The 26,947-nt window shown below is 44.6% G+C and overlaps 1 protein-coding gene across 9 annotated transcripts in view; it reads right to left on the bottom strand.

The window, feature by feature from the left end:
* Positions 1-17,432: 17,432 nt before the first annotated feature.
* The window catches only part of LOC105291477, a 13,594-nt gene continuing 4,079 nt past the window's right edge, over positions 17,433-26,947 (bottom strand). For 4 of the 9 annotated variants that reach the window (XR_002780087.1, XR_002780083.1, XR_002780085.1 and 1 more), the window contains 3 exons: positions 23,243-23,476; positions 21,382-21,543; positions 17,433-19,743 (listed from right to left, as the gene is read on the bottom strand). Coding sequence is in view for 1 of the 9 variants with exons in the window: in XM_023530123.1 (XP_023385891.1) it covers positions 19,593-19,743; positions 21,382-21,543; positions 23,226-23,476 (564 nt within the window). In the remaining 8 variants the exon portion in view is untranslated. Of the gene's footprint in view, positions 19,744-21,381; positions 21,544-23,225; positions 23,477-26,947 lie in introns of all 9 variants that reach the window. The other 5 variants (XR_002780084.1, XR_002780089.1, XR_002780088.1 and 2 more) reach the window with 5 other exon arrangements.

Raw genomic sequence — 26,947 nt, forward strand, 5'->3', positions numbered from 1 at the left:
CAGACTCCATCCAGGCCTCCGAAGCAAGTGGAGACCTTGGCAGAAATTGTCATTTCTTTTATTATGGACATTGTCATAAATCTTCAGATGAAAAGTGCCACAACAGCCTAATGCAAAGACTTAATCCATAGCTTCCCTGCAATTTCCAGCATAAACTAAGCTAAACGGGCTTTTATTCATGAATGTATTTGTTCCATCGACATTTATTGAACATCTACTGTATTCTGAGCACTGTGCTATCTGCTGAGGATGACTGATAAGTAAACTGACAACCTAGTACAGGATTCTAAAAGGTATCTGTAACCTCAGAGGAGGCACTAACCATGTTCTTGGAAAAGTCCAGGATGGCATCTCAGAGGAGGTGACGTTTGAGCTGGGTCTTAGAGGAAGAAGGTCTGGGAGTTCACCAGAGAGAAAAGGCTGGGGAGAGGACATCCCAAGGGAACGGCAACCGCAGGGGTTACTGGAGTGGAAGTGAGTTTTTTTACTGCTTGCCAGGGGCTGGAATTCGATGGCTATCTTCATGTGAAGATTCTCGAAATTCTTCCATTTGTTTTGGACGGGTTTATGACCCACCATAGCAGTAGAGCTATCAGCTCTGGATAAGAAAGAGAAGTGGGAGCCATCTTTCCTAGAAAGTTCTTGCGATCACATTCTTCCTGAGCAGATTTCATGGGAGTTCCCAGCAAAGGCAGCATGGATCTTCCTTCAGAACAAACACGAACTGACAATACCAGGCGGGGACCCCTGGAGGGGCACCCCTCCTCCACTACCCGGCTTGAGGCAGGCTGAGGGCTCAGCCCTCAACTCTGGAAAACAAGCAGAAGTTCCCAAGTGGCTGGATTTCCATCCCCGCTCTTTCTCCCTGAGCTCTTTTTCCACGTGGCCTTTCCCCTCTTTGTCCTGCTTTAGGGCTTGTCCGATTCTGTGGCAAATAGCTGCTCTGGCAGTTGATCTGAACCTCCGGGTGTAAGGTAGGGGCAGGAGGTCACCAGGTGATTGTGGTTAACCCTGAGCTCAAACCTAGGCCATGTTCACATCTTGGCCGTGTGGGCTTGGATTTGACACTTAACCTCTCCGGGCCTCTCCTTTCTCATCTGGGAAATGGGCGTCATAGTCTCTTCCTCTCAAGCTTGTGATAAGGAGGAGCAGAAGTAACTGTCTGAGAACTGGGGTCCCAGGTGAGGGCCTGGGCTGTGGACCCTAGCATGCCTGAGCATCTTGGGGGCAGTGACCGATCGTATCGGGGTATCAGGAAGACCTGGGCAAAGATCATAGTTTAAGTGGCCCAGGAGCCTACAGGGGGATGTTGGGTGCCCTCCCTCCCTCAGTCTAGGGAACCCTAGTGAAAAAATGACACCTTGCAACTGTTGGGGGGGATCGTTCTTGGTGTCTCTTCTGGCACTGTTCCTTAGCCCAGGGAAGCTGGGAGTTAAGGGTCACTGAAATGAATGATGGAGAGAGTATGATATGGGAGCCAACCCTTGAGGGTGCTGGGAAGAAAGTGTGGTGACCTCCCTCTCAGCCACCTCCCCGCAGAGCAGCCGGTTCTCAAGGGGGAGCCCAAGAGTGGGTAGGACTGGGGAAGTGGGGAGGAGGGATTGCGTCAATCAGCGTCAGGGCTACACATGTGGCCAGAAGTGGGGACATCAACCCAGCAACTGGGGAGCCAAGGGGACAGAGTGGCAGAGCCTGGGGAGAGTGTAAAAGCTGATACCACGAAAGCTGCTCATCATCATCATCATCGTCGTCGTCATCATCATCATCATCATCATCACCATAAAAATAGTAACTTTAGTTTACTGAACACCCATGACACTTCAGGCATTTTCTGTTCATAAAATCTTCACAACAGTACTTTTAGGCGGGCGTCATTATGGTTCCCATTGTATAGGTGAAGATACTGAGGTTCAGAGAGTCTAAGGAACTTATCAACTTACTAAAAAGCAGCAAAAGGCTGATGCATCTAACTTCACAGTTCGGCCTCTCCATTTCCCCACTGCCTCTCTGAAAGAATTAGTCACTCCAGATCCAAGGGACAAAGATCACGTTATGATTTTCGTCAACAATCTGGTTACTGTGAGTTTAAACGAATCTGACTGAGAGGCAGATTTCAAAAACCAGCTGATGCTTAAGGGACGAGCGGTGACAAAAATAGAACCCTGGATGCAGAAATGGCCTGGGGGAGGTGCCCCACAGACCTGGAGGCCAGCGCCCCGCTGTCCCGTCCTCCCTCCCCACCCCACCCTGGAGCTGAGCAGGCTGGGTCAGGTCCTGCAATGCCCCCTTTCCCTCCTCAGGCTGCCTGACATCTCGCCCCCTCCAGGATGGGACTTCCCCCTGGAAGCCAGAGACCAAGAGCCAGACAGACCTTGTTTCAAGTCCAGATAGTGGCTGTGCAGCCTTAGGCAGATCTCCTAACCAATCTGGGCCTCATCTCCTCATCTGCAAGATATGCTAATACCTGACTTAAACAAGCCTAAGATGCCACCAGTTATAGGCGGCACTGTTATTCTATGTACCACTGAAAAGAGTTTTTTAAAAAATGCTGCCGACTCAACTATGACTCCTTGCTAGGATCCCACGAACAGTCAGACACATGCAAATCGTGGTGATATTAAACTAAGTTATGGGCGTCTGTCTATTTTAGAATTGATAACAACAGGGCGGTGGTCTCCACATAGGTCCCCCAGAGCCGTCGCCCCATCAGTGGGAGCCAGGTGAGGCTACATTTTTCATATCTTCTTATGTTTACAGCATCCCCACCAGGACTCTCTGCCGTTGGGTACATCTTCTCAAGTGCCCCGGAGTGACAGCCCATCTTCTCGCCTCTCATCACCCCGTCTCTCCTGGCTCTCTCAGCTCTTAGGAGTGATCTCTCCCAGGCAAGAGCGTGGGCCAAGTCCCCTCAGAAACGGAGAGAAGAAAGTGGCTTCAACAGTTCTCGGGGAAGGTTTCTTTCTCTCTCTCTATCCAGTCAGCATGTCAGACTCCTACCTGGCTCTTTGAAAGCGAGAAGACTGGTTGGGAGCCAGGCATGCTCACTACAGAACTTCTGCTCTTGGGAAAAACCTTTTCTCTATGCTGAGATTTCAGTAAGCCCTCTAATTCCATCCCCAGCTCTGGACCACTGAAGAGTGAGGCTTTTTCACCTTCTTGGAAACCATTCATAATCTGCCTGAAGAGGCAGAAGTCAAATTTGGTGACTGTTCAACTCACTGCAGCCCCGCAGAGCAGCAGCCAGGGCCCGCAAGCCCGTCCCCCTGTAACTGTGATTTCTCCAGGAGCCAGCGGTCGCCCGTCAGCTGGCAGAATGGTGTGGCAGGGACAGGGAGGGCCATCGCCCCCAGTGCACCACACACACTCACCTTCATGGCTTGGCCTCCCTGCTGTGGACACCTCGCTTCCCCTCGGCCAGAAATTATGGAAGAAGGAGAGGGTGGGAACCATCAAGGACGCTTCTGCTTTTGAAAAGGGGGCTCGTAACAAACGCACACTGACTCCCACAGGTGGAGGACTCAGCACACAGCCTCGCCACCTGCCCTTTGCTGGCAGGGTTCACCTGGGCTTCGCCCACAAGCCCTTCATTCCTGTGCGTACCTGAGGGCACCTCGAAGTCAGGAAGATGCCTGTGTATCTCAGTGGCGCCTTCGATTTCTTTCTCATAGAACCACCTGCACGTGAGTGGTTATTACATATCGAGCCAAGGTTCCTGTGTGTGGATGGACAGAGGCCTTGCCCTGCTGCCCTGCAAGCATTCACTGTTCGGGACACATGGCGTGTCCTAGAGCCACAAATCACAGCTCCCGAGCCATGCGGGTCTCAGACAAGGGAGTCTATGGGTGTTTCATTTTTGGAACGATGAGCCATATTTTTGCTTTTTTGTTTGCCCACCGATCTTCCTTCTTGAGCAAACAAGGAGAGAGAACCAGGTTTACATAAAGGGAGGCTGAGTGTCAAGTGACCAAGCAACTGAGGAGCCCAGTGTGGCCCGGGAGACACTCATAGCAACCAACTCGCGGGCCAGCGGGGAAGCAAGTCAAACTGGCCAAACTCACATTCTAGGACGACCGAGTATTGACCCACATGAGATGGAGTTAATCTTGAAACCATCGTTTCAAATCAGAAGAGACAAAGATACAGAGAACACACGCGTTTCGCCTCAGTTTCTTTATCTGCGACATGGCTGTGATAACATGGGTCCCGATTTCCTTCCCGTCATACTCAGATCCCAAAAGCCCTGAAAACAGAAAGTGGTTCCTTTTCTCCCAACTGTTTGGTGCTAAGACTCATTTGGTGGTGAAGTCTGACCTGATTTGATGTGATGCTATTTATAACTTTTACTTGTTCCATCAAATGTGAAAATATTAGTGTGTTCAACGGCTGCTCCCACAGCCCCTCCAGGGATGTTTTGTGTTATAGGGTCTACGCCCATGTTATTCCTTTACTAAAATCTGATTGTGGGGGGAATTGCTTGATTTTGAAACGCATTAGGCCTTGGATAAGGAACTGAGTACCTGCAATACCGTCCTCAAAATATTATTCTGAAAATCAAATGAGATAACACGTGTAAAACACTTCGTATAGGATTTATCACCTGTAAACAATTCTCTACACAACCTCCAAATGGCATTCCTTCCAGGTTTGGGCCTCAGGCAGAAAAGACAGCTGGACATTGTTTTGAAGAGGAACATTTTCCCTGAGGGAGAAAAAAGGACTCCCCATAACACCAGGAGAAATACAGGGATCTCCCTTATACCCCCAAATCATATTTCTCTCAGTGAATAGAAAGATCCACCCCAATGCCTCCCAGTTTGCCCATTAAAAGAAGTCGGTTCCTAGAAAGAACAGTTGTGCTATGCCCGGCTTTCTCCCCCACCTGCTTAAAAGTTGCAATGCTCCCTGTTGGTTATGAACTCGAAAAATACTTTCACATCTGTCCTTGATCTGGCAAGTCAAGAACGTAAAAACTCAGCAACACAAAGGCATTCTTCCGCATCCCTTCTGAAGGGGGCACTTTCCATCAACTGCGTGGGCGTGTACGAGCTGCTTTACATATGTTTTTGATGCTGAAACTATAACATTTTTTTCCTCCTGCTCCAAAGTGTTAACGAAATAAATAAGAATTCGATGATGTTTGCATAAACTTCAGATACATTACCTAAGATTCTTGTTTCTCTTCTGACTTCAGCATAAGGCTTAGCTACTTAATTCCTACACTTTAAAGCATGCGTTCTATTCATTTATTTTATCAAATCCATTTCTGCAGTGAATAACCTCTTCCTTGACAAATATATAAGTAAGGAGGTTGTTTTGTATTCTCACGAAGGTGGAATGAAACTATTGACGCCTGATGGCTTCCTAGGGGTCAGGACAACTTACTTCCCTATCTGGATCAATGTAGGTTCTCCTGACTTCTAGCCAACTGGCCATGAGGAAGAATGGATGTAGGGTGACCCATAGACTCTACTTGTCTGAGACTGAAGTGTTTCGCAGCCATGGAACTTTCAGTTTTAAAACTAGAAAAGTCCTGGGCCAGTGAGGACCAAGTGGTGACTCTGGCATGGTGAGAGAATGGGTGTCTCAAAGTACCCTACTTCAGGTTCTGGATTATAGCACACAGGCCATCTTCAGTTCTGAAGAGGCGCACTTACCACATGGTCACACAACTGGGGGAAAAGAGGGGAAGGAAGCTACTGAGGTAGGGACTTTGGCAGGGAGATGCTATGGGTCATGCAGGAACCAGGAGGACCAGCCTCGGCACAGTAGGTACCAACCACCAGAGACCATAGAATGAGACTCAGTTCTAAAGAGTTTGGTAAGGACTCAGGTGTGACACAAGAAGTAGAAACCCACAGGACACATCTCTTCCATAATGCCAGGATGGAACTGAAGATCACCCCGCTCCCCCACAAACAAACAAACAACAACAATGATGAATTATGGGGCTGCCTCAGGGAAGAGGGCTGAAGGAGGGTTGAGATCACATTCTGGAAAGACCAAAATTTATTCCAAAGAGTTCACCTTAGATTTTTTTTTTTAATTTGGAAGCAGCAGATATTAAGGATGTCAAGTATGAGTTTTTTTTACTTCTCTGTGGTAAGGGTGCAAGATTAGGTTGACATTAGCTATTGAGGAAACGTTACATTCTGGGGACACATTTGTGTTTTCGAGTGTAAGTGTGGATACCCTCTGCCCTCCGGCTTTAAGATTATGATAGCTTCTATTGCTTTCAGGATAAGGTCAAAACACGTATCATAAGACCCTGAATGACCCTACTCTCCCTCTTTTTCAGTCTCATCCAGTACCATCATCTCTTTTCTCTCCTCATGCCCAGCACATTGTCCTTTTTTACATTCCCCACTCTCAGATTTCCTCCTGCTTCAGGGCCTTTGCACACCTCCTGGTCCTTTCTCCTGAATACTTTCCTTACTTCTTCTCTTAGATCACACTTATTTCCCCCTCATCACCCCACATTCAATGTTCTTTCTTTGGGGATGCAATTCATGACCCCTGAGATTAGGCCACAGCTTCTGTCGTTACCTCGATTCAAAGGTAATTAATCATTTATGATTGTCTTTTTAATTTCTGACTTAATCACCAGGTTGTAAATTCCATGAGGGCAGAAACAAAGCGTAGGGGTTTTTTTTAGTGCTTTATTTTTAGCATGTAGGTAGTGCCGGCCCATCTTATATTTGTGGAAGAAAGAAAGGAAAGAAGGAAGGAAAGAAGGAAGGAAGAAAGAAGTTCAAAGAAATGGACTTGATCTTGCTGAATTCAAAACTCTCCGTGCTTAGATGGCTATCCAGGGGGTATTTATCAAAGATATTTAAGGGCAAATATACTAATCCCTGCCCGAACATAAATAATAATTGGGGCAAACAATAGATTAACCAACAATTATGGGAGGAAAAGCTGGGGAACAAGATACTTTGGGAAATAAGGGCTTTGTAAAGCTCTGACGTTTTCTTGAAAATCGTGAAGGCCACATGCATGCCCAGGGCTGGTTTCATGCTCAGGAAAGAACTGAGGAGCCCCTAAGCTCTCATCGCTGGCTGACCTTCAGGTGTTGCACAAGCGAAAAGTAAAGGCTAAGGCAGAGTTGTCAGCTACATGGCTGAGTATTGAAAGATGCTTCAACACACATTAGAACCCATCTGCAAAAAGGGGAAGTTTTTTGTTGTTGTTATTGTTCCAGACATTTAAAGAAATCTCTGTCCAACTTCTAGCTGATTACTAAGCTAATGGAAGAGAGACTTCAGTAGTCTCAAATGTCAAAGAGTACAAGCTTTACAAAATTAGTTCAGAAAGTTATTAAACAAACAACAACTACTACAACACATAGCATCTACAAACTTTGGTAAGAAGAAAAATTTCATTTTCAGAATGGCTACATTATAATATTCAAAATGTCTGATTTACAACGATGACAAAAAATTGTGAGCATGAAAAGAAAAAAAGTATGATCCATGCACAGGAAGAGAAACAATCAATAGAAACTGTTTCTGAGAAAACCTAGATGTTGGACTTAGTAGCCCAAGACTTCATGTCAACTATTTTAAATATGCTCAAAAAGCTAAAGGAAACCATGAAAATAATGTATCACCAAATAGAGAATATCAATAAAGAGACAGAATATCAATAAATAGAAATGATTAAAAAGAGCTAAATAGGAATTCTAGAGTTGAAATATTACAATAACAAATGAAATATTTACTAGTTGGGCTCAATAGCATATCTGAGCAGACAGAAGAAAGAATTGGCAAATTCGAAATTAAATTAATTAGGACTATCCAGTCTGAGGTGCAGAAAAGAAACAGAAAGAAGGAAAATGAACAGCCTAAGAAACCTGTAGGATACCATCAAGAATACAACATATGCATTATGGGAGTTCCAGGAAAAAAGAGAAAGAAAGGGAGATGGAAGGAATAGTTAAAGAAATAATGGCTAAAAATTTCCCAATTTTGACAAAAACATTAATCTACACGTCCAAGAAGCTCGACAGACTCCAAATAAGATAAAACCAAATAGATCTACACAGAGATAAATTATAATCAAACTGTATATAACCAAAGGCAAAGAAGAAGTCTTGAAAGCCGCCAGAGACGTGATTTGTCATGTACAAATGAGCCTCAATACCGTTAACAGCCGATCTTTTCAGAAACCACAGAGGCATAAAGCAGTGGGATGATGTTTTTGAAAGGTTGAAAGAAAAAATTCCAATCAAGAATTCTATATATGCCAAAACTATCCTTCAAATAAGGATGAGAAATTAAGACATTCCCAAATAAATAAAAACTGAAGATAATTAGTCACTAGCAGATGTTCCTTATGAGAAATGCTAAAGGGAGTCTTTCAGGCTGAAATATCTTTCAGACAGTAACTCAAATTTGCCCAAAGAAATGAAGGTCCTTGTTAAAGGTTACATTTACATGGGTAAGTATAAAATATAGTGTTAATCTATTTTTGGTTTGTCAATCCTCTTTTTTCCTCTATGATTTAAAAAACAGACAGCTGCATAAAACAATAATTATAAATCTATGTTGATGGGCGCCCAATGTACAAAGATGTGATTTGTGACAGTAACAATATGAAGAGGGAGCAGAGGAGGTGTCTTTGAGCAGAGACCTGATGGAAGTGAGTGAGACTTAGGATATCATCTGGGGAAAGAGTGTTCCAGGCAGAGGGAAGAGTGAGTGGGAAGGTCTTCGGGCAAGAACTAAACCTATTTGAAGAACAGCAGGGGGGCCATGTGGCTGGATCAGAGTGAACAAGTCGTAGGTGATAGAAGATGATGCCTGAGAGGCAGCAGGGGCCGAACCACATGGGGACTGGCGGAAAAGTCTAAGAACAACGAACTGGGCTCAGACTCACTGGTTCAGCAATCAGACTAAATGAGCTGATCTACTGCAAAACCATAAGCCCCCTAGACTGAAACACCTTGGGCTGGGTGTGAACTGTTCAGTGTGGCCACATGACCTAAAGAAAAAGAGCCAGTCTTTAGGGAGGAAATACATGAAAAGTCTAGTCCTATATGCCAGACACCAGAGTCAGCCATCCTCCAGAAGCAAGGGATTCTCCCTCACCTGTGTGTCTTTCTTATGCACTCCATTATCCTCTTTCCGAAAGTTCCTTCTGAGGTTTGTGTTGCCTCTCTGTGCCCAAGCTGCCTCTTATGCTTGTTATTACATGGCTATCTGACTTTGTTGAGCACTCTGGTTAACAAATTCAACGGGAAGAGCCACGGGCTGAAGATGAGTTTGTAATCTGGGGCGCCACTGATGATAAATTATTTGGAATTAGAAGAGGAAGCCTTTTAAAGGGTATTTGTATCAGGGTATAGGTTAGCCAGCTGTTTCTTGGCATAAATGAACATAGTTGGAGTCTAGAAAGAGGACCCCATTTGGTTTCCATGCTTGAGAACTCCCTTCATTGGGAAGTCTCCATAAAATCCAATTGTTCCCACCATCCATTCAGGACAAGTTGATGACTGCCCTCTGCTGACTCCACTGTGGTCCATCCAGGGTTAATCCACTTGTGCCTGTGCTCCCCTAACTAGTGAAAGCTGGAAGCATTTCTGTTGTATTTCTGTTCTTCTGTTTAACAGTTTTCCTAAATCACTCATTTTTCAGGAAGTAATTCCTTTGTCCTTTTGGAAGGATGAAGTTGTTTTTATGTCATTGTGGTTGCCCAAACCCTTATCACCAAGAGCTTTGTAAGTCATGCCTGCTATTCCTTAGCTTCCAGGTATAATTAATGCCCATTGTAATCATACGACTGACCAATCACGGGAGAGCCCCACAGGGACCAGGACTGGGAGAGAGACTATTCACAAAATCGTACTTAATATAGTCTTATCTTGCCAGGGAAAAAAGCCATCTGTCTGGCAGCCTACAGCCCAACACCATGCAAGTAGCACTCCTTACCATGGCAGCTCTCACCAAAGCGTGCAGCAAACAGGCTTCTAAAGCAAAAAGCCACGAACAGGAAATGACTGGAATGCTCATGGACATTGTCAAAGGGAAGTCGCCACGGTACTCTTGGTAGACAAATATACCTCACAACCCAGAAAACAGAAAAGGATGAAGAAAGGAAAAGGGGCCAACTCTTCATTGCTCTCCCATTGCAATGTGCAGAGAAACAGCTGTTTTTCTCCTCCTGAAGGTTTTACTTGAAACTGCTGCAAAAAAGCCAGGAAGTGAATGAATTCTACCCCAACCGTTTCTCCTACTCCCTCCCAAAGAAGCAAAATAGGTATATGTACACAGGTCAGCATCTGAAAGTAATTAAAATGTAATCATGTATTTGCAGCAAGCTCTCTCATCTATGGTAAATTCCCATCACCAAATACTACTACTAAGCTACATCTGTGGTGCACTTTAAGCTTCTTTTTTCTCTCTTCTCACTTATGTAATGGATTTAGAGCCTCATAGCAATGTGCTCCAGCTGGGTGGGTAGACAGGAGGAAATATCCCCATTTTACAGGCAAGAAAACTGAGGTGCAGAGGCATTCCAAGACTCACCCAAGTTCAGCAAAGCCAGGTTTCCTTGTTCCCAGAAAAGAGTTATTTCTACTGTATCCTGAAAATGATAAAGAATGGTGCATTGATTGCTTTGGTCAACTTAGTTTCCATATGTACTAATCTAGGCTGTAAAATGTTTGAAAAATAAATTAAAAGGAAAATGCCACTGACTAGGATTTTATGTAAAATTTTGGAGCTGGCAGTTGACTTGAAGCACATGTGGACCCCCCCTTCTCACATCATGGACAGAACTTGTGCCCCAGAGGGGACCATGCCAGCCAAGAGTGACCCACAAAGGAAGTTACAGTCCAAAGCTGGAAGATTGGTCTAATGGAAGTTCCTTCCAAATCCTACTCCTATATAACCTTGTCTACGCCTTGTCAGGGGTAAGCATTGTGAAAACACGTGTAATTAAGTGAGCTTTCTGGTTGTTTGGGTTCTAAACGGAATGTACAGTCTTAAAACCAAATGATCACAGATTGGGATGCTACACTAGACTGCAGCATGATGTAGTAGATTGAGCACTTGACTTGGGATCAAAGCACCTCTTTTCTGACTCGAGTTCTGTTAATAGTTCCTCAGGTTGCTTTAGGGGAGGCCTGGGGTCTGATCCCCCCATCTGCCACTAACTGGCTGTCTGAAACCAATTTCTCTGACACTCAGTTTTCTCATCTATGAAATGGGGAGGGAAGAGATTGGATGGATGGATCTGGAAGGTCCCTTCAGCCTTGAGAATACTGTGATTTTAGGGTCAACACACATTGGACTGTCTCTCCCCATCCCTGCCACTCAGAGATCATCTTTGAATTAGCAAATAATTTTGAAGTACAAGACAAATCTCAATTGGACCTCCAAAGGAGCTTGCGTTTTACTTACAGTGTGTAAGTAAATTAAACTTACATTTACTTATGGGGATATGAGAATGTTTTAGTCTCACAGCTATTTTCATTCAAATATGATGGTATTTGTTCTAGTAGGATTTGATCTGTATGTTCCCTTAATAAAGCATCTTCCCTTCTTCCAGTCCAGGGGGCTTTTTCTTCCAGTGAATCCAGGAGCAGCATCCTCTTAATGCTGGAGGTGATATCCACACGACAATGCTGAGAGAGCTTCCAGTCCAACCCCTCACTCTTCCGATGAGGGTTTCAATGGCGACTTTAAACGTCACCAGGGCTCACATCTTGCCACAGTCTCCTCAGCTAGTGACCCGGAAAACAGAAATGAAAGACACACACAGAAAAGAGTGGTCGGCATTTTCCTGACTGCTCTTCCTTCTCCTAAGCTCATTAGAGAAGTTCAATTGCAGGTCCTTAGGGAGGGCACCTCCATCTTTAATGCCATGGCAGCTCAGGGAGCAGGACAGGGGACGCAGTAGAGAGAGCGGCCTCCCTTCTCCCACTATCGGAGCCCACAGCGAGCCTCCTTCATGCCTTCTCCAGGCTGCATTTGCACATCACCTCCCATCCCCAGCCCCCGACACACAATGCTGAATAAATATGCCTGGCCCTGGTCCTTGTGGGAATTCTGGAGAGTTACGATTGTTATTCCCAGGAACGCAGAGACACCAGCAGAAATTCATTTCCCAGACGCATGGCTATTTTGAGAACCAAATCTCCTGCTCTGTAGCAATCAAATTGGGGACTTTTCAAGTCCTGCTTTACAATAGAAACCTGTTCTGCCTTCAGCTGCCTTTTACCTACAAGAATTCAATAAGCGAGAGAGAGGCCATTAGAGTTTCCTCTCCCCGTCTCTGCTTTGGCATGACATACATCCCTGGCCAACTTCCCTGACTCTACATCTTAGTAAATTCTTCCTGACAATAGTTAGTGACAAGCATGTCAGAAACAACAAACTCCGTCATCTATACGGCTTATCAATAATTTAGTCTCTTCCCCCTCGTGAGAGCCTGTGTGTTTTGCAATAATGAAATATATGATTTTAAAAATAAATAATAAGCTGTTGTCAGCCCGATTGTAGCTCCGAGTTATGAATGTGATTGATTGATTGAACATTTGACTTCATCCGCTCGAGCAGGATCAAAGAGAGACTCTTCCACCCGCCTAAGGCCACTAGCAATTTATTTAGAGACTGTGTTCGGATCCCAGCAGGTAGCAATATTGGACTGAGGTACACAGAAAAGCAGCTCTTTGAGGTTTTTTCCAAGTCCAAGGGAAGCAACAAATGAGATTTTTTTTTTTAGTTCATTAAATCATTAACCACTTAATCACTAAAAACAAGACATTAGAAGCATTCCCCTTAGCTGGGGTATCGTGGAACGGAAGGAACGCTGCTTTGCTGAGATCTGGCGTTGGAAGGTGGGCCCTTCTTACACAATGTGACAGTCTCTAATTTTTTATTTATATGGCACTGTATTTTTTTTCTTCATCTTAACTAATCAGTGTGGCAACAGCCACGCTGACATCCAAAAGTGACAGGTGTCTGAATTGCAATGAGGTGTCTATCCAACCACCAAGCTGGGGGAAGGGAAAGACAAAGGTATGGAGGAGATGTTTGTGAGACAAATATTGCAACTGTTAGGCCGGTTGAATGAAAAAGAAGAAGAAAGGAGAGAAGAAAATGGCATATAGGAAATTGCTGGTGGTTTGAAATACAGCCCTCGGATTTAGCCAGGGCAGAGTCCTTCCGGAGTTTTGGTGTTCAGCTGGCATGAGGAGAGACTATCCGTTCTTTCACAAGAAGGGTTTTGAGGTCAAGTGTGATTCTCTGTCCCTCACACTACAGCCACCCTGAGCTTTGAAAAACCCTGTAAGCCAGTGCTCTCCCCGTGAGCAGGGAGCTGCTCGGCATTCTATGAGCAGGGCTGACAAGGAGCCGAAGTCTGGTCCTAACCAGGGTGCTGGGAATAAAGGAGACAGGATGCGAAGGCCTGAGGACATCCACCCACAGAGGGACAGGCCCATCTTAACAAGAACAGGTTGCAGTCTTCGCTGTTCTAGCAGGGGAATGGAAGAAAGGGAACGTGTCTTCCCTTCCCAGCTCCCTAGTCCTGCGCTGTCTGACCTCAGGCAAGGCAATTTAATAATCATCCCGACGCTTTTGACTTCATAGGGCCTTTCATCCACAGATCTCAAAGCACTTCACAAATACCAATTCATTAACCTTCACAACCCACCCTGGGGGACCAGGGGTGGGCATGTTTCCCCCTGTGGTGGGGACACTCAGCTGGAGGCACAGGGAAAGCAGTTCTTCCTTCAAGGTCACTTGAAAGTTGACCAGGAAACTCAAGAGTGAGATCCAGAGCAGCTGGCATCAAGGCCAGGAGCTGCGGATTTCTGGGGTCTCAGTTTACCCTCCTCTGTGCTTTTGGGTTGGATTTGCACCTCTGATTCTCCTCACATAGAGCAAAGGAGTGGCACGTTGAGAAAGGGCAGGAAAAGCAACAGCAACATTGCTTACTTATCGGCAGCTGTGCGCTAACCACTTTCACATACTGCATCTCATTCACTCCCTACAAGAATCCTGTGAGGTGCTACACACCCCATTTTACAGGGAAGGAAATCGAGGCTATGAGATGTTAAAGAATTTACTCAAGGTCACCTAACTCATAAGCAGTAGAGCTGACAATCTGTTTGTAATAATAATAATTATTATTATTATTCATGAATATTCACAGCCACTCCCCCAAAGCTGCCCCTGAGAACTCTGTTTTCATTTATGGACCTTTCTGCATCTATGATCAACCCATCAATTGAGCCTATGAGCTGTAAGAGGAAATGCTGAGGCCGAGAATGGCAGAAAATCTGGCTCAATTTACAGAGGGGGAAGTGGAGTTGCTTACGGAAACAAAAGAGTAGCTCTGAAAAGAGAGAGGGAGTCGGGGAACATGAGAGAGACAGCTAGGGATGGGTTTAGAGAGAGATTTTAAGGAAATGAGCTCAGCACAGGCGAAGAGATAGACTTGGGAAGCAGCCGCTGTGCGTGTTTGAACTATATCACGGAGAGATGGGGAAAAAAGAATGTTAAGAAGTTTTGCTTTGCATTGTGATGTGGTACCTAAGGGACTAACTGCAATATAGATTTGAACAGCTTCTGAGTCGCTCTTGGATGCCAGCCTGATACTTCCTCAAGTACCATGCTAGGCAGAGGCCGGCAAAATTCGGTTTGCTGCTCTGTGGGTTGCACATCTGTCAGTAGTCCATCTCTGCTCTTTTCATGTCACATTGCCTGTCATCCTCCCATCTCGGCTGAGCTGGACACTTCTGCTTCTGCGCTCCCATGGTAGGTAGAATAGGCGCTGACCACATGCTTTTTACTCACGCATAACTGTTTTGTGATTGAATGCTCCTTCCTGTGAGTAACCTTGGTGGAGTTTGGCCGAACAAGCGGCATAATTGACTCTGCCATCCAGGTGAACCAACACACAGGCCAGGAGGCAGCCAATGTTTGCAGGATGTATTAGTAAGGCAGGTTAACTGCCATGACAAACAGCTCCAAAATGTTGATGGCTTAACATAAGGGAAGATGACTTCTCACTCATGTGATGTCCTATGTTGATATCCCATCAGCAGTTCTCCTGAGCCATGATTCAGGGACTAGGCTTCTGTGGTCTTGCATTTTCCCATCCCCTGAAGCATTGGAGTCCTGCACATCCAGTTGCAAGAATGAAAGAAAGACAGAGTGTGGAGACAGGCACTGGAGTTAGGATCCAGGCTTAGAAATGATGTACACATCACTCGGCCAATCACGTGGCTCCACTTAACAGCCAGGGCGGCTGGGATGTGTTGTCTAGCCGTATGTCCAGAAGGAAAAGGAAATCCGGTCTAGTAAGCATAAAGCAGTCTCTGCCACCCTGGAGACTTCACCACAACACCAGGTACCCCCATACCAGCCAAGCTGGAACTCTGCTAGAGGCGTTTCCACAAGCAACCGGGCATCAAGTTTGTGAGCGCCATGTGATTCTCTTACCCCAACAATGGATTGATGAGTAAGCTAGAATTCTCCAGAAGGAAGCAGAGCTTGTTTGGGGAGTTTTGGGGAAAAAAAAAATGCTGTATGGACCTAGGACAATTGGGAGGCATCCGACATTCTCTGGTTGGAGGGAGGACATGTCTAATTTCATAACTGCCTTTAAACTGATATTGAACAAGGCATCTTTCTCTTTATTCTGTAAAAAAAAAAAAAAACTACACCCTATATAATATGCAAAAACTGGACAGAAAACGATATCCCACCTAGACAGGAAAGGTGAATGCTAAAACTCCTCAAATTTGTCTTCAATGTCTGTCTAGTTAAAGTTGATCACACTTTCTTAGAATATCCAGTCAATCTTGGGCAAAAGAAAGTGATTTGTTTCTCGTTTTCAGAAAACAGCCTCCGTTCTTGTTCCGTGTGGGGCTGTGGCCTCAGCACTAAAGCTGGTAGGAAACTTCATTTCCCTATCGCCCCGGAGAAACATTGCTCCCTGGGTCACTACGACAATCCCCAAATGTGCGGCTTTATTTGGGAACGCAACTGTGCACAGTCCTTATAGATCGCGGGGGTTTAATAATGACAAAAACCTGCTGATAGCACAGTCTGCTTCCTTTCATTTCCCCCTGAAAATACCAAACTCTGGTTGTTACAGAGAACCAAAGCTGAAATATTCCAAAGCAGTGTCTTGGTTGTTCTTTCTCCCAAGTTTTTTCCTCTGCTGCCCTCATTTACCCCTCCATTTCCATATGTAGAGACAAAAGAGAAAATTCTATAACTACTGGCCTCTGTCCAGGAACAGAGAAGAAAATGAAGCAAGGCAAACAGCAGAGAAAAGTGAACAGCAAAAGAACAAACTCAAATGAACCTGCTTAACGATCCTACCGTGCTGGCCCAGCAGGTGAGTGCTTTGGCTTCTTTTCTTCTTTTTCTTAAATGTCCAGATTGTGGTCTAAATTCTTAGAGTAAAATCGAAGGTTGGTAAAAGAGCTCTGAAAACCCCTACATGGAAATGACTCGCCCATCAATCTGTATCTTGAATCTTTAAAGAAGTCATCTGGTTTGACTCAGTAATTTCACTTGAGACTCTATGCAACGTTAATGGCTTAGTTTGGAGTCTCCCAGAAGCAGAGCCTGAGACAAGGATTTGGTGAAAGCAAGCAGTTTCTGTAGGAGGTGATCCCAGGAAGCATGGTGAGGGAGTGGGGAATGTGGGAAACAGGGATGAGAGGAAAGTATGATGGGCACACGGATGAGCTGGACACTGTGGGGGCCTGGGATTCAATCCTGTGAGGACCACCTGACTGATTGTGTAGAACACACCTTTCAGTTGTCACCCGGAGGAACAGGAAGGACTCTAGAATTCCCATCCCCATTGGTTGAAGGTTGCTCTGGGACATTAACGCTGATGCGTGTCCAGGTTGCACTATAATACCCTGGAATCGAGATTGCACATACAGAATGACCTTCTCTTTTTTAACATGTCTAGAAAAAAGACTGGAGGGAAGCACAGCGAATTGTTAGTAGTGATTCTCTTTGGGCAACGGGAGTTTCTTTGCTTCTTACATTTCTATTTTCATCAAATTTTCTATAAGAAAAATGCATTCCTGTTTTAAGGGAGAAAGCAATAAACTTTATTTGGAAATAAGAGGAAAAAAAATCACCCGCCAAGCAGAAGGGAACTCAAAGCTGGCCCTTCTCACCTTCTCCCTATGCCCAACTTTTATGTGTGTCTAGCATTTCTGGTTCCCTGCTGAATCTGGAACCAACATCTAATGTAAAATAATTTGGGACATTTCTCAGGAATGACTAGGACCTGAAAGTAGCAAGCAATTCCTGATTAAATGTGAAGTTCTTAGGGCACCACAAAGAGAGCAAGAAATATCTATCCTTTTTATTTTTCTTAAATTAACTCATGGAAACATGAACCCATAGTCATGTTATCTAGGCTGGTTCCTCTCTATACTGATTAGCTTTGATGCTTTCTTCAATAGCTGGCCGGTGACTTTGGCATCAGCAAATTTCCTGCTCCTGTTAGAAACTTACCATCCCACTAGAGGAAGGGGACCTCCACATTGGGGAATTTTCTTGCCAATCATTCCTCTAGTAGATTCTTGAGACTTGGGATGAAAGATGTTACCTGAATACAAAGTGCTCTTGTGAAATGCTTTGAAAGTGTAAAATGAGCTAGGCTTGAAGGGAGCAGAAATATGACTTTATTCAAAGTAATTTCATTTATTGGAATAGTTACAGTTGGCAAAGTTCATCCTGAAATATTTTCCACGCAGTTTTAAAAAGTTAAATTTCTTGGAATCTTCTCCTTAGACTCTCCAGAACCTCTTGATTTTAAATAATTTCCAATAGATGGAAACATTTAAGTTCTTAAGCCCTTCATTAGTTCGGTATTTGGCTACAGGTCCAGGCTGCAGCGTTGCACAACTGCAGGGGGCTCCACTCCCATAGAAGTGTGTCTTAGAGCTGTGCAATAGAGTCTGTGTAAATCCAAAAATGATTTTCAAGACAAAGTTTTCTTAGAGTTCCTGAATTTGCAATAGGGCTTTTGGATATTCCATTCTGATGAACATGTTCAAAATCCATTATACACTTGAGGATCATGGTGGTTGATCCTCACCCTCCCCAAAGTGTGTTATTCACTGCTAGTTCCTTGGGATACCAACAGGTATTTTGCAAAAGAAAAAGTCCATGATTAAAATTAAGAACGAGTTTAGGAAGGGCTGGCTAAGTCAAGTTAAACAAGGCTTTCTACTGCAGGACTACTGCCGGTCCTAAATATGCTGATATCGTGTATCTTCAAGAATTTCCAAGAGAACAATGGCACTTACGATGTTTCCAGATTTCTGAACACAGAAGTGGCCCACCTCTTCACTGCCCTTTCTGTTTTTGTCAAGGCACGTCGTACAGCCCACAGTCTTCAGTAAGTCCACATTATAGCACCGATGCATATTAGCACCAATAGTCTAGGCGAATGGCTCTTAAACTTCAGTGTGCATCAGCGTCGCTTGGAGAGCTTGTTCAAACACAAATCCTGAGCCTATCCTGAGAAGTTCTGATTCAAAGTACGGCCTGAGAATTTGCATTTCTGAGTCCTAAGTGATGCTGATGCTACTAGTGCAGGCACCATATTTTGAGAACTACTGATTTAGAGGAATTTAGTGATGCTCCAGAAACAGACAACTCAGAGAAAACAGGAGTGGTTTTCCAGTCACACAGCTGGTTCTTTTGGTTATGGATGTCACATTTTCCCATGAAATTCATGATGGTGAAATGAGACTTGACTTTTAAAGGCTAGGGTTGAAGGCATAGAGGAGCAGATGAGATCTGATCTGGGAGCATGTTTAAACCCAGTCGCAGAGGCTACAGCACAAGACAGAAGTTCACTTAGGACAGGGCTTGGGAACACTAGCTTTGGTGTCAAACAACCTGCTTCAGACAAACCCAAGAAAATAATCTTTCTTGAGCCTCAGTTTCCTCATCTGTTATATGGGCATCATCATTTTTAGCTGCTGTGGTTCTGGAAAGAACAAATCAGACAGCCTGTATAAAGCACTTGGCACTGTGTTCTGTGGCAGGCACTCAATAAATGGGAGGGAAAAAGATTTGCTTATTGGGAAGAAGGCAAGACTTGGGCACAGGAAGTACAGTCTCAAGATAACAAATTTACTGCTTTACTGAACACTGGGTCCAAGTTCCCTTAAAATACTTTTGTCTGGGATTGGTTTCTTAATATAGAGCTTGTAGGCAACTGTGGAATCCAGGACAGCCATCTCAGAAACTGCCAGGGCTCGTGCTTCTCCCAAAGCTCCCCAAAGCTCACCATGACACACAATGGGTCCTCATTAAATATCTGTTGAAGAATTAACGTATTCAATAGGGAGATGTGACCAGCTTGACCCCAGAAGCCACTGAACAATAAAACACTGAGATGCTGCTTTAGTTAGTCAAGCTTTTTCTTCTCAGAACAAACAAACAAAAGACAGAACAAAACATAAATAAAATCAGATGAGGCTTTGGTTCTGAAAGACACTGAACAGATACACTTGAGTTATCTCAAGAAAAATCAATGACTTCCCCACCCACCAGTGGATGAGCCTTCGGTGTTGGCTTGGAAACAGTGAAACCCTACTGGCCTGAAGCTCTCTGGAGTCCATGGGCAGAGCACACACATTCCAGCATTCCCAGCTGGCCCAGAGGGTATGAAACCATTTCCTTCTTGGAGTATAGAGCCATCACTGCAGGTATTAACGCTCCTTCGAAGCCCTCTGCCTTCTGGCTAACATAGCAAGTGGACAAAGAAAAGAGGAGACAAATCAGGTAGCTGTGGGGTGTGGGGCTTGGGGAAGAGGGGTTTTGGAATAGTGACACAGCGCAGGCCAGTTAAGCTCAGCTGGGAGGCAGGCCAAGAGCTGAGCAGATACTCGGCTGAGCAGCAAATCACCTGGGGACCTTTTATGTAAGTTATTCTTAAAAATTATTATTTAATGACATTTTTAGGTACTGCCCTAAACTAGATTCAGAATCTCTGCTCTGACAGTTCCTTTTAGAGGTTCCGTGATGAAAAATCTTGCAGAAATCTGTTTCTATTTCTGTTTCTGACCATTGGTCTGAGCTACCTCCAACATCAGGCCCCTCACTCAGGGGTCTCAGAGTCTAGAGAATTCCTCTCCAAGTGCTTCCCTCGGAGGACCAAACTGACAACACTGACAAGGAGAAATGTCCTTTGACAAACATACAGTATGGAAAAGAAGAGGAGCTAGAAAATTCTCATAAATTCTTCTCATGGCTGCAGCCATATTTCCCTACGTACATCTTAGAAAATATTTGTCTTCAAAAATAATTACAAAGAGTGACTAATGTAGAAGAAACATGTGCCATTAGATCCATTTAGAAAATGCCAAGATTCTTCCTTTTGGCACTTCGGCTCCCAGGAAGAAAAATTGGGGGAAGGGGACCCTTTCAGTATCTCATTAACAGATGAGGAGCCAGATCTTACAGCCTAAGAAGTGGTGAATGACTCCCACCAGCTCCTCTCTGGCCGTCTCCGATGCTCATGACAGTACCTCTCAGTATGGCAGGCCTGTAGTAGTATCTCATTTCATTATCACAACTCTCCTATGAAACGGTCAGCCACCTGTTTCTATAAATAGTTTTATTGGAACATGGCTTCTGCCATTCCTTTCCATATCATCTATGGCTGCTTTTACTCTACAACAGCAGGGTTGAGTAGTTATGACAAAAACCTGCAAAATCTAAAACATTTATTATGTGACACTTTACAGAAAAAGTGTGCTGATCCCTGAAATGGGTCATTGGTTCCACTTTATAGATGGGGAAACATGAGTACAGAAAGGCTAGTGTGTCACCTAAGATCATTTAGGTTAAAAATGACAGTGTCAGGGATGTCTTTGTCCCCAGAGATAACTATTCTGTGCTTCTCCCCCACCTTACACTGTACTGCCTCCTGCTCTGTCACATTGATCTGTTCCTACTACACCCGTCAGCCAAGAAACATGTTCATTTGCTCCCAATAAAATGTCTCCGGCTGACCATCACACAGAGGCTCACAGGAGATTATGGAGTCCCAGCGTGGTGATAATACCACCCACCCTCTTCTCCTTTCCCAGATCCTGACAACTAAGCTCCCAGCCTGCCCAGAGTTTTTAAGATAGAGGAACATCCAACATGGACAAAGGTAGCATTTTAATATCCAGATCAGCTTGGGGCTACACTGATTGGGGAAAAACTAAAGAAGAGCCAGGTAGCCCCAAGCCAAAGACAACAGCCACCCTTGGCTGAGCAATACCCCCAGGGAGCTTATCTCTGCTCTGATCTCTGACAACACACCTACATTTGCCTTGTCTGCCATTCTGTCCTTACCAATGTTTTTCCACCCAGCCTTGGCTTGATTTACCTGTAGCTATTGTTTATGACTGAGCTGCTCTCCTGTCCAGAGTTCTCATTTGGTCCAAGTTTCTGCCCATCTGGCCTTGGCTCACACTTGAACATGGTGGGTAACTGGCCACTCCACAGTGGTCTGTAGCTCCTAAGGAATGTCAGAACGATGGTTCTACATCTTGAAGAGAAAACCCCAAGTTACCACGCATATTTGGAGACCAAATGTAGTGTACACTTTCTGGAAGCTGCTTGTCCTCCATTCTCTCTTTCCTTCTTCTCCCTGGCTTGGAAATGATGAAAACTGGAGGAGCCACCAGGGACCAGGATCTAGAGACGATGTGTTAAAGAAGAAAGAGAGAACTGCTCCTCCAGTCTGTTCCCTGGATGATCTCGTGGAGCAGAGCTGTCCAATCTGTCTTCAGACTGTCATTTGAGAAATAAATAAATTCTATTGTAGTTAAGGTTCTGTGTTTTGGGGTCTGTTTATTACAGCAGCTTAGTCTATACAACACATAGGAACATGCTTATGCTATAATGCTACTTGACAAAGCATTATACCCAATTGTGTACCACATTATATTAAATTATATCACATATTACATTGTAAACAATTGTGTATATTTACAATATAATCTCAACCACTAACAAATAAACAAAGAAAATGCCCAGGAGAAAATATGTCAAAAGCCTGGCAACAAAGGAGACAGGAAAAGCCAAGTCAGACGTTGTTCCAGAAGGAAATTAGGTAGTGTTATCTCTACAGACATGGACCTAGTACTTATTGAGCACTACTTATGTTCCCCACAAGGAGCTAGAAGAAAGAGGAAGAAAGACATACTCCTTGTTTGTGTGAAATTTACAGTGAAGCTAAAGGAAAGATACTTGTAAATAATTGCAAGTATGAATGATATGAAAAATTTATTCTGTCCTTTCAGTGAGTCTTTATCCAGATATTGTAACATTGGTGAGATGTAGGGTTTTGAATAATCTCAACATCCTCCACGCCTGGTAGAAGCTGATGGTTCTACCCGGAAGTGGTCCATCCCTTCAGCCATCTTTAACTGGGCAGAAGGACTCCAAGAGCTTCCATTTCACATTTCTGCCTCTCCTCTTCAGAAACCTCATTCCAGCTTCCCTGTTCCTGGGCTAAAAAAAAGAAGAAAAAAAAAAAACAAAAACAAAAAAAACTGGAAAATATCCCAGCCCCATTAAGCAATCTGTGTCAAGGGAGCCCTCCTTATCTGAGAACACATGGTTGGCTGTTGGGTTGCCATCTTGGGAAAACCAAGAGTGTCTATTTGGTTTGGGTTTGGGGGAAAATCAAAGAAAGCTGAACAAACACATGAGTGGAAATTTGGCACTTGTCTTACACAGTAGCTTGAATTTTTGTAGCCTTAAAAAAAGTGAGAAACTCTAGTGTTCTGTTTAGCAGAGTCATTAAATGTCCTATAAGAGCTTGTATGAGTTAGCGAGAGGCAGTGAGTTTGCTGTTGAGTAATACTGGGTGTTTACTGGAGACGTTATCTGCCTATCTGTTCATCTACCTGCCCAGCTCACAAGTCCAGCTCTACCAGGCACTGCAGGGCAGTTCTGTCCACATATCTGTCAGATTCCATTTTTCACCAGAAGCTTCATTAAGAAATAGAGGCTGAGCATTCTTAAAAGCACTTTAAACAGCTAAAAATAATGAAGGAAAAGTCAGTGCAATTAACCAAGCTCTTGGCAGTAGAGTTTGAATAGTGAAGGAAGTAATTATGTGCCCCAGGCATCCATACATTGTATTTGCCACATCATCAGGCCACAGTAAAAAAATACCTAAAAGCTGTGCACCTCGCAGCACATGAATGAGACGAGAGTTACCTTGGTGAATTCCTTACCTTCTCTTTCTCCATAGAGAAGGCTGAATCTTGCAAGGTAAAGTCTGCAGTTGTTTGCTCACTACTTGTTCTTCCCTTCTTCCTTACTAACAGAAACAAGATTTTACTCAGACCGACGATGTGCCCAGATAAAAGAACATATTTCCTGGTCTCCTTTGTAATTATAAGTGGCCAATGAAAAGTCAGTTGAGGCTTCTTGAAAAGCTGTTCTTCTCCTCTTTCTTCTTCTTCTGCCTGGAACATGAATGTGATAAATGAAGTTGCAGCAGCCATCTCGTTATCATGAGGCAACCTTGGAAATGGAATGCATAAGCTTAAGAGAGATGAGCAGAAAGATCGAAGGAACCTGGGTTGCTGATGACCATGAAGCTGCCATCTTGCCAAGGGATTCTCAGCCTCTAGACTTTATGTTACATGCCATAAAAATAAATCTTTAATTATTGATTACAACTGTTAATTCAGACATGTGTTTCCAGAGCAAGTCTAACTTTAACGGGTACAACGTACATTAAATTTCTACTTCTTCCACAAATCTTTCCAAGAGCCCCAAGAAAACTTCAATCATCGACTGAGGCAGTCGCTCATCAATGGACTTTTACTTAATGCCCACTGGAGGCCCAAATATGTGGTCCACATAGGGGGATGAAAAGATGAGTATGCCTGGTGACTGACCCTGGGAGCATGCTCCTCGACTCCCCCATTAGAATGAGCTGCTCTCCCCCACTGAACTTTGAGTCTCTGTTAGAGCTGTCTTGCAATAGAGGAAGCTGCTAAAAGGCAGAGAACCTGCCTTGTTCATTTTGATTTCTCTCACAGTTTCTAGCGCGATGCCTCTCCCATAGGTGCTCCGCATCTATGGCAGGGGTGTATAAAAGTTGAGCCTTCAGCACAGCCCAGCTTCTTTAAGTCACTGCCCACATCTGACTGTCACCGTATAAAAAGTTGCCCAGTTCTGACTCAGGGTTCACTGATAATGACTGTATCTTCTCCACCCTTGTGTTTTGGGACTCGGTCCCCCATTCCATTCTCATCACCCTCTTCAGACATGATACAGAGGAAGATGGGGTGTCCCCTCAGTTCTAACTCTGCCTCTCCACCCTGGCCTTGCTTCAGGGATGGCCTTGTCAGATCAGCCAGGTCCCAGCACCCTCAGACAACGAGCACATTTCATATCCACAGGCCTGGCCACAAGTATTCAAGGAGAAGAAATCATCAAATCTGCCAGTCAGTGACCCATTCGATCAACTGGCATAGAGGTAGATAATCTCTAAAGATTAGGGGTTTCATCAGAGAGGAGCCAGTGGGCCTCCCGTGGTACATCTCTGGGGGTCATTTTTAGCAGTGGAATTAACGGGCTAAATACACCATTTGTCCTTCTCCAGTCTTCTCAAACACTCCAATGCGCCAGTTTCCAAGCCAGTCATGGGCAAGGCAGGCCACGTGTCGGATCCTTACTCTCGCCAGCTGGCGTGGGGGGCATCAAGTCTTCCTGCCCAGGCCCAGATCGTGGAGGAGAGTGGTGCGATTGGAATATCAGCTCCATTCCTTTCCACCTCTGGGACTTCGAACAAATTAATTAACCAGGCTAAGTGTCAGTTTTCTTACCTGTAAAATGGAAATAACGTATCCGCCTTACAGAGCTGTTATAAAGATTAAAGGAGTCAATGCACAGTAGCCCCTGATAGTCTGACTAGAACATAGCAAGCTCTTAGGAAATGGTAACTGTCATCATCAGTATTGTTAAAACCTGGCATCACCTGTTGTTATACCTGTCTCATAACTTGGTGAACGTTAAACATATTTTTGATAAAGAATCCCAGGTAGATTTTGGGGGAGAAAGGAGGAATAATTTTTAAAAGTGACCTTTTCACTTATTTCTCTCAACTTTCTACTTTACTTCTCATTCTTCTCTCTGGTGATATTATTTGTCCTTTAGGTCATAAGGAAACAACGAAATGGCAGTCCAAGCTCTCGTTCTTGCATCCTTTGCTCTGAGCATCTTTACCTCCCACCATCTGACTGGGGTCGACTTGCTGATTTTTTTCTATTATGAAGTTTACAGTAGAGGTTCAAGTTACCTGCCCACTTAATTCCCAGGCCGCTCCCACTCATGGATATGTCTGAAGTATGGTGAGACAGGCAGAAACATAAAGATACTCGTGGGAATAAATGTGTAAATGTAGTTAGACTTTATTTGGGGAAACTGGGCTTTTGCCGCCATCCAAGTTCAACAGAGATGGCTATGCAGACCAAACAGTGGTTAGTCGTTGACACCAAAACCCATATGCAGCCCAAATTAGACACAACAAATCGGGAGAAAGAATTCTTAAAAATCCAACCCTTGCCACCCCACCCCTCACCCCGGTCTGCTCTAGGCATCCAAAGTGAATGGAAATACTCATGCCAGGAGGAGATGGGAGGCCAGAGCGGATTCCTCCTCAGGCTACAGCAGGTGGAAAACACATTTGCTAATGCAGAGCACGTTTGGGGATTGAGGTGAAAGAATTGGGAATGCTTATGAGTCAAGGCCCTCAGTGCTGCCTCCCCCCTATTCCCGCTAGGAAAACCGGCCCAACCCGAGGGCTGGATCATCTGCCAATGCTGCTGATACCAAAGCAGAAAAACTCCGGGACTCAGAGGCTGTAAGTCTGGCCGAGGCCAAGCATGCAAAAGCCTGCAAAAGCCAGACAGGGACATCCATAAGTGGAGTGGGTAGCCTGAGACCAAAATTGCTCAGAGGACTGTGGTGGACCAGAGATGGCAGGCCCTGCTGGAGCAGAGAGCCTCCCGCCCACCAGGGGGCACTGTCCGTGTAACCCTGGCTGGTGATAGCTATGAAGAGACGTAGGTCTAGTGCAGCCAGATCTTCAGATGTTTTAAAAGATGCTGTAAAAGCTTCTGAATTTCAAATGTTGGCAACTGATTCAACACATTGTACAACGACTGTGTACAGGCTTAGAGCTAACAAATCTGTCGGCTGGATCCAGTTTGCAGGGCAGCCCGCTTCTGAACTTTGGGTAGGGGATGACTTTTATCTTACCTCTGAAGCTTGGGGTTTCAGGGGGTGGGCTGAGAGCCCACATGTATCCACATTCACTCTTCTGCCCAGATCTTCCTAACACTAAATTAATCTAGCCTAAGAACTCCTTTGCAGCTTTGAGAACCGTGAAGCTCAAAAATCAAAGTATGAACCCAGACAAAAAGCTTCCAGGTAGAAGCCTCAAAGATTAAACTTTATTTTTATGTTTTATGTATTTTGTCATGTCCCAGAATGGTTGGCCATGTTAAAATCACAGGTGGAATAACAGTCACAGATCCTTTATAGCTCCCAGGACAGGACAGGCTTGAGAAGGAAAGGAGACATAGTAAGTGACACACCCAAGACCACCCAGGAGGCCAAGGGGGCCTATTCAGGGGCCAAATTTATGTCTCTCCTCCTCCTACTCTTAGTTTGAGGCCTGTATTCCCAAGCCATCCCTGGAATTTGGAATGTTCCGACAACAGCTCTGTTGGACTCTTTGGGGAGCCAAGTTTGGAGGGAAAAAGCATGGTGTGTGGGCGCCAAGAGTAAAGTCGGAAGCTGCTCCATTGGCAGGGTTGAGAGGAAACCCCTGTCTCCAGCAGTGGGATACGGTGGCACCTCTAAGTCATTCGCATCGACTAAGTAAGGACTGTCCATGGGACCCCAAACATAGAAAAAGCCAA

This window comes from Pteropus vampyrus, unplaced genomic scaffold, assembly GCF_000151845.1.
Source record: "Pteropus vampyrus isolate Shadow unplaced genomic scaffold, Pvam_2.0 Scaffold46, whole genome shotgun sequence".
Classification (NCBI taxonomy): domain Eukaryota; kingdom Metazoa; phylum Chordata; class Mammalia; order Chiroptera; family Pteropodidae; genus Pteropus; species Pteropus vampyrus.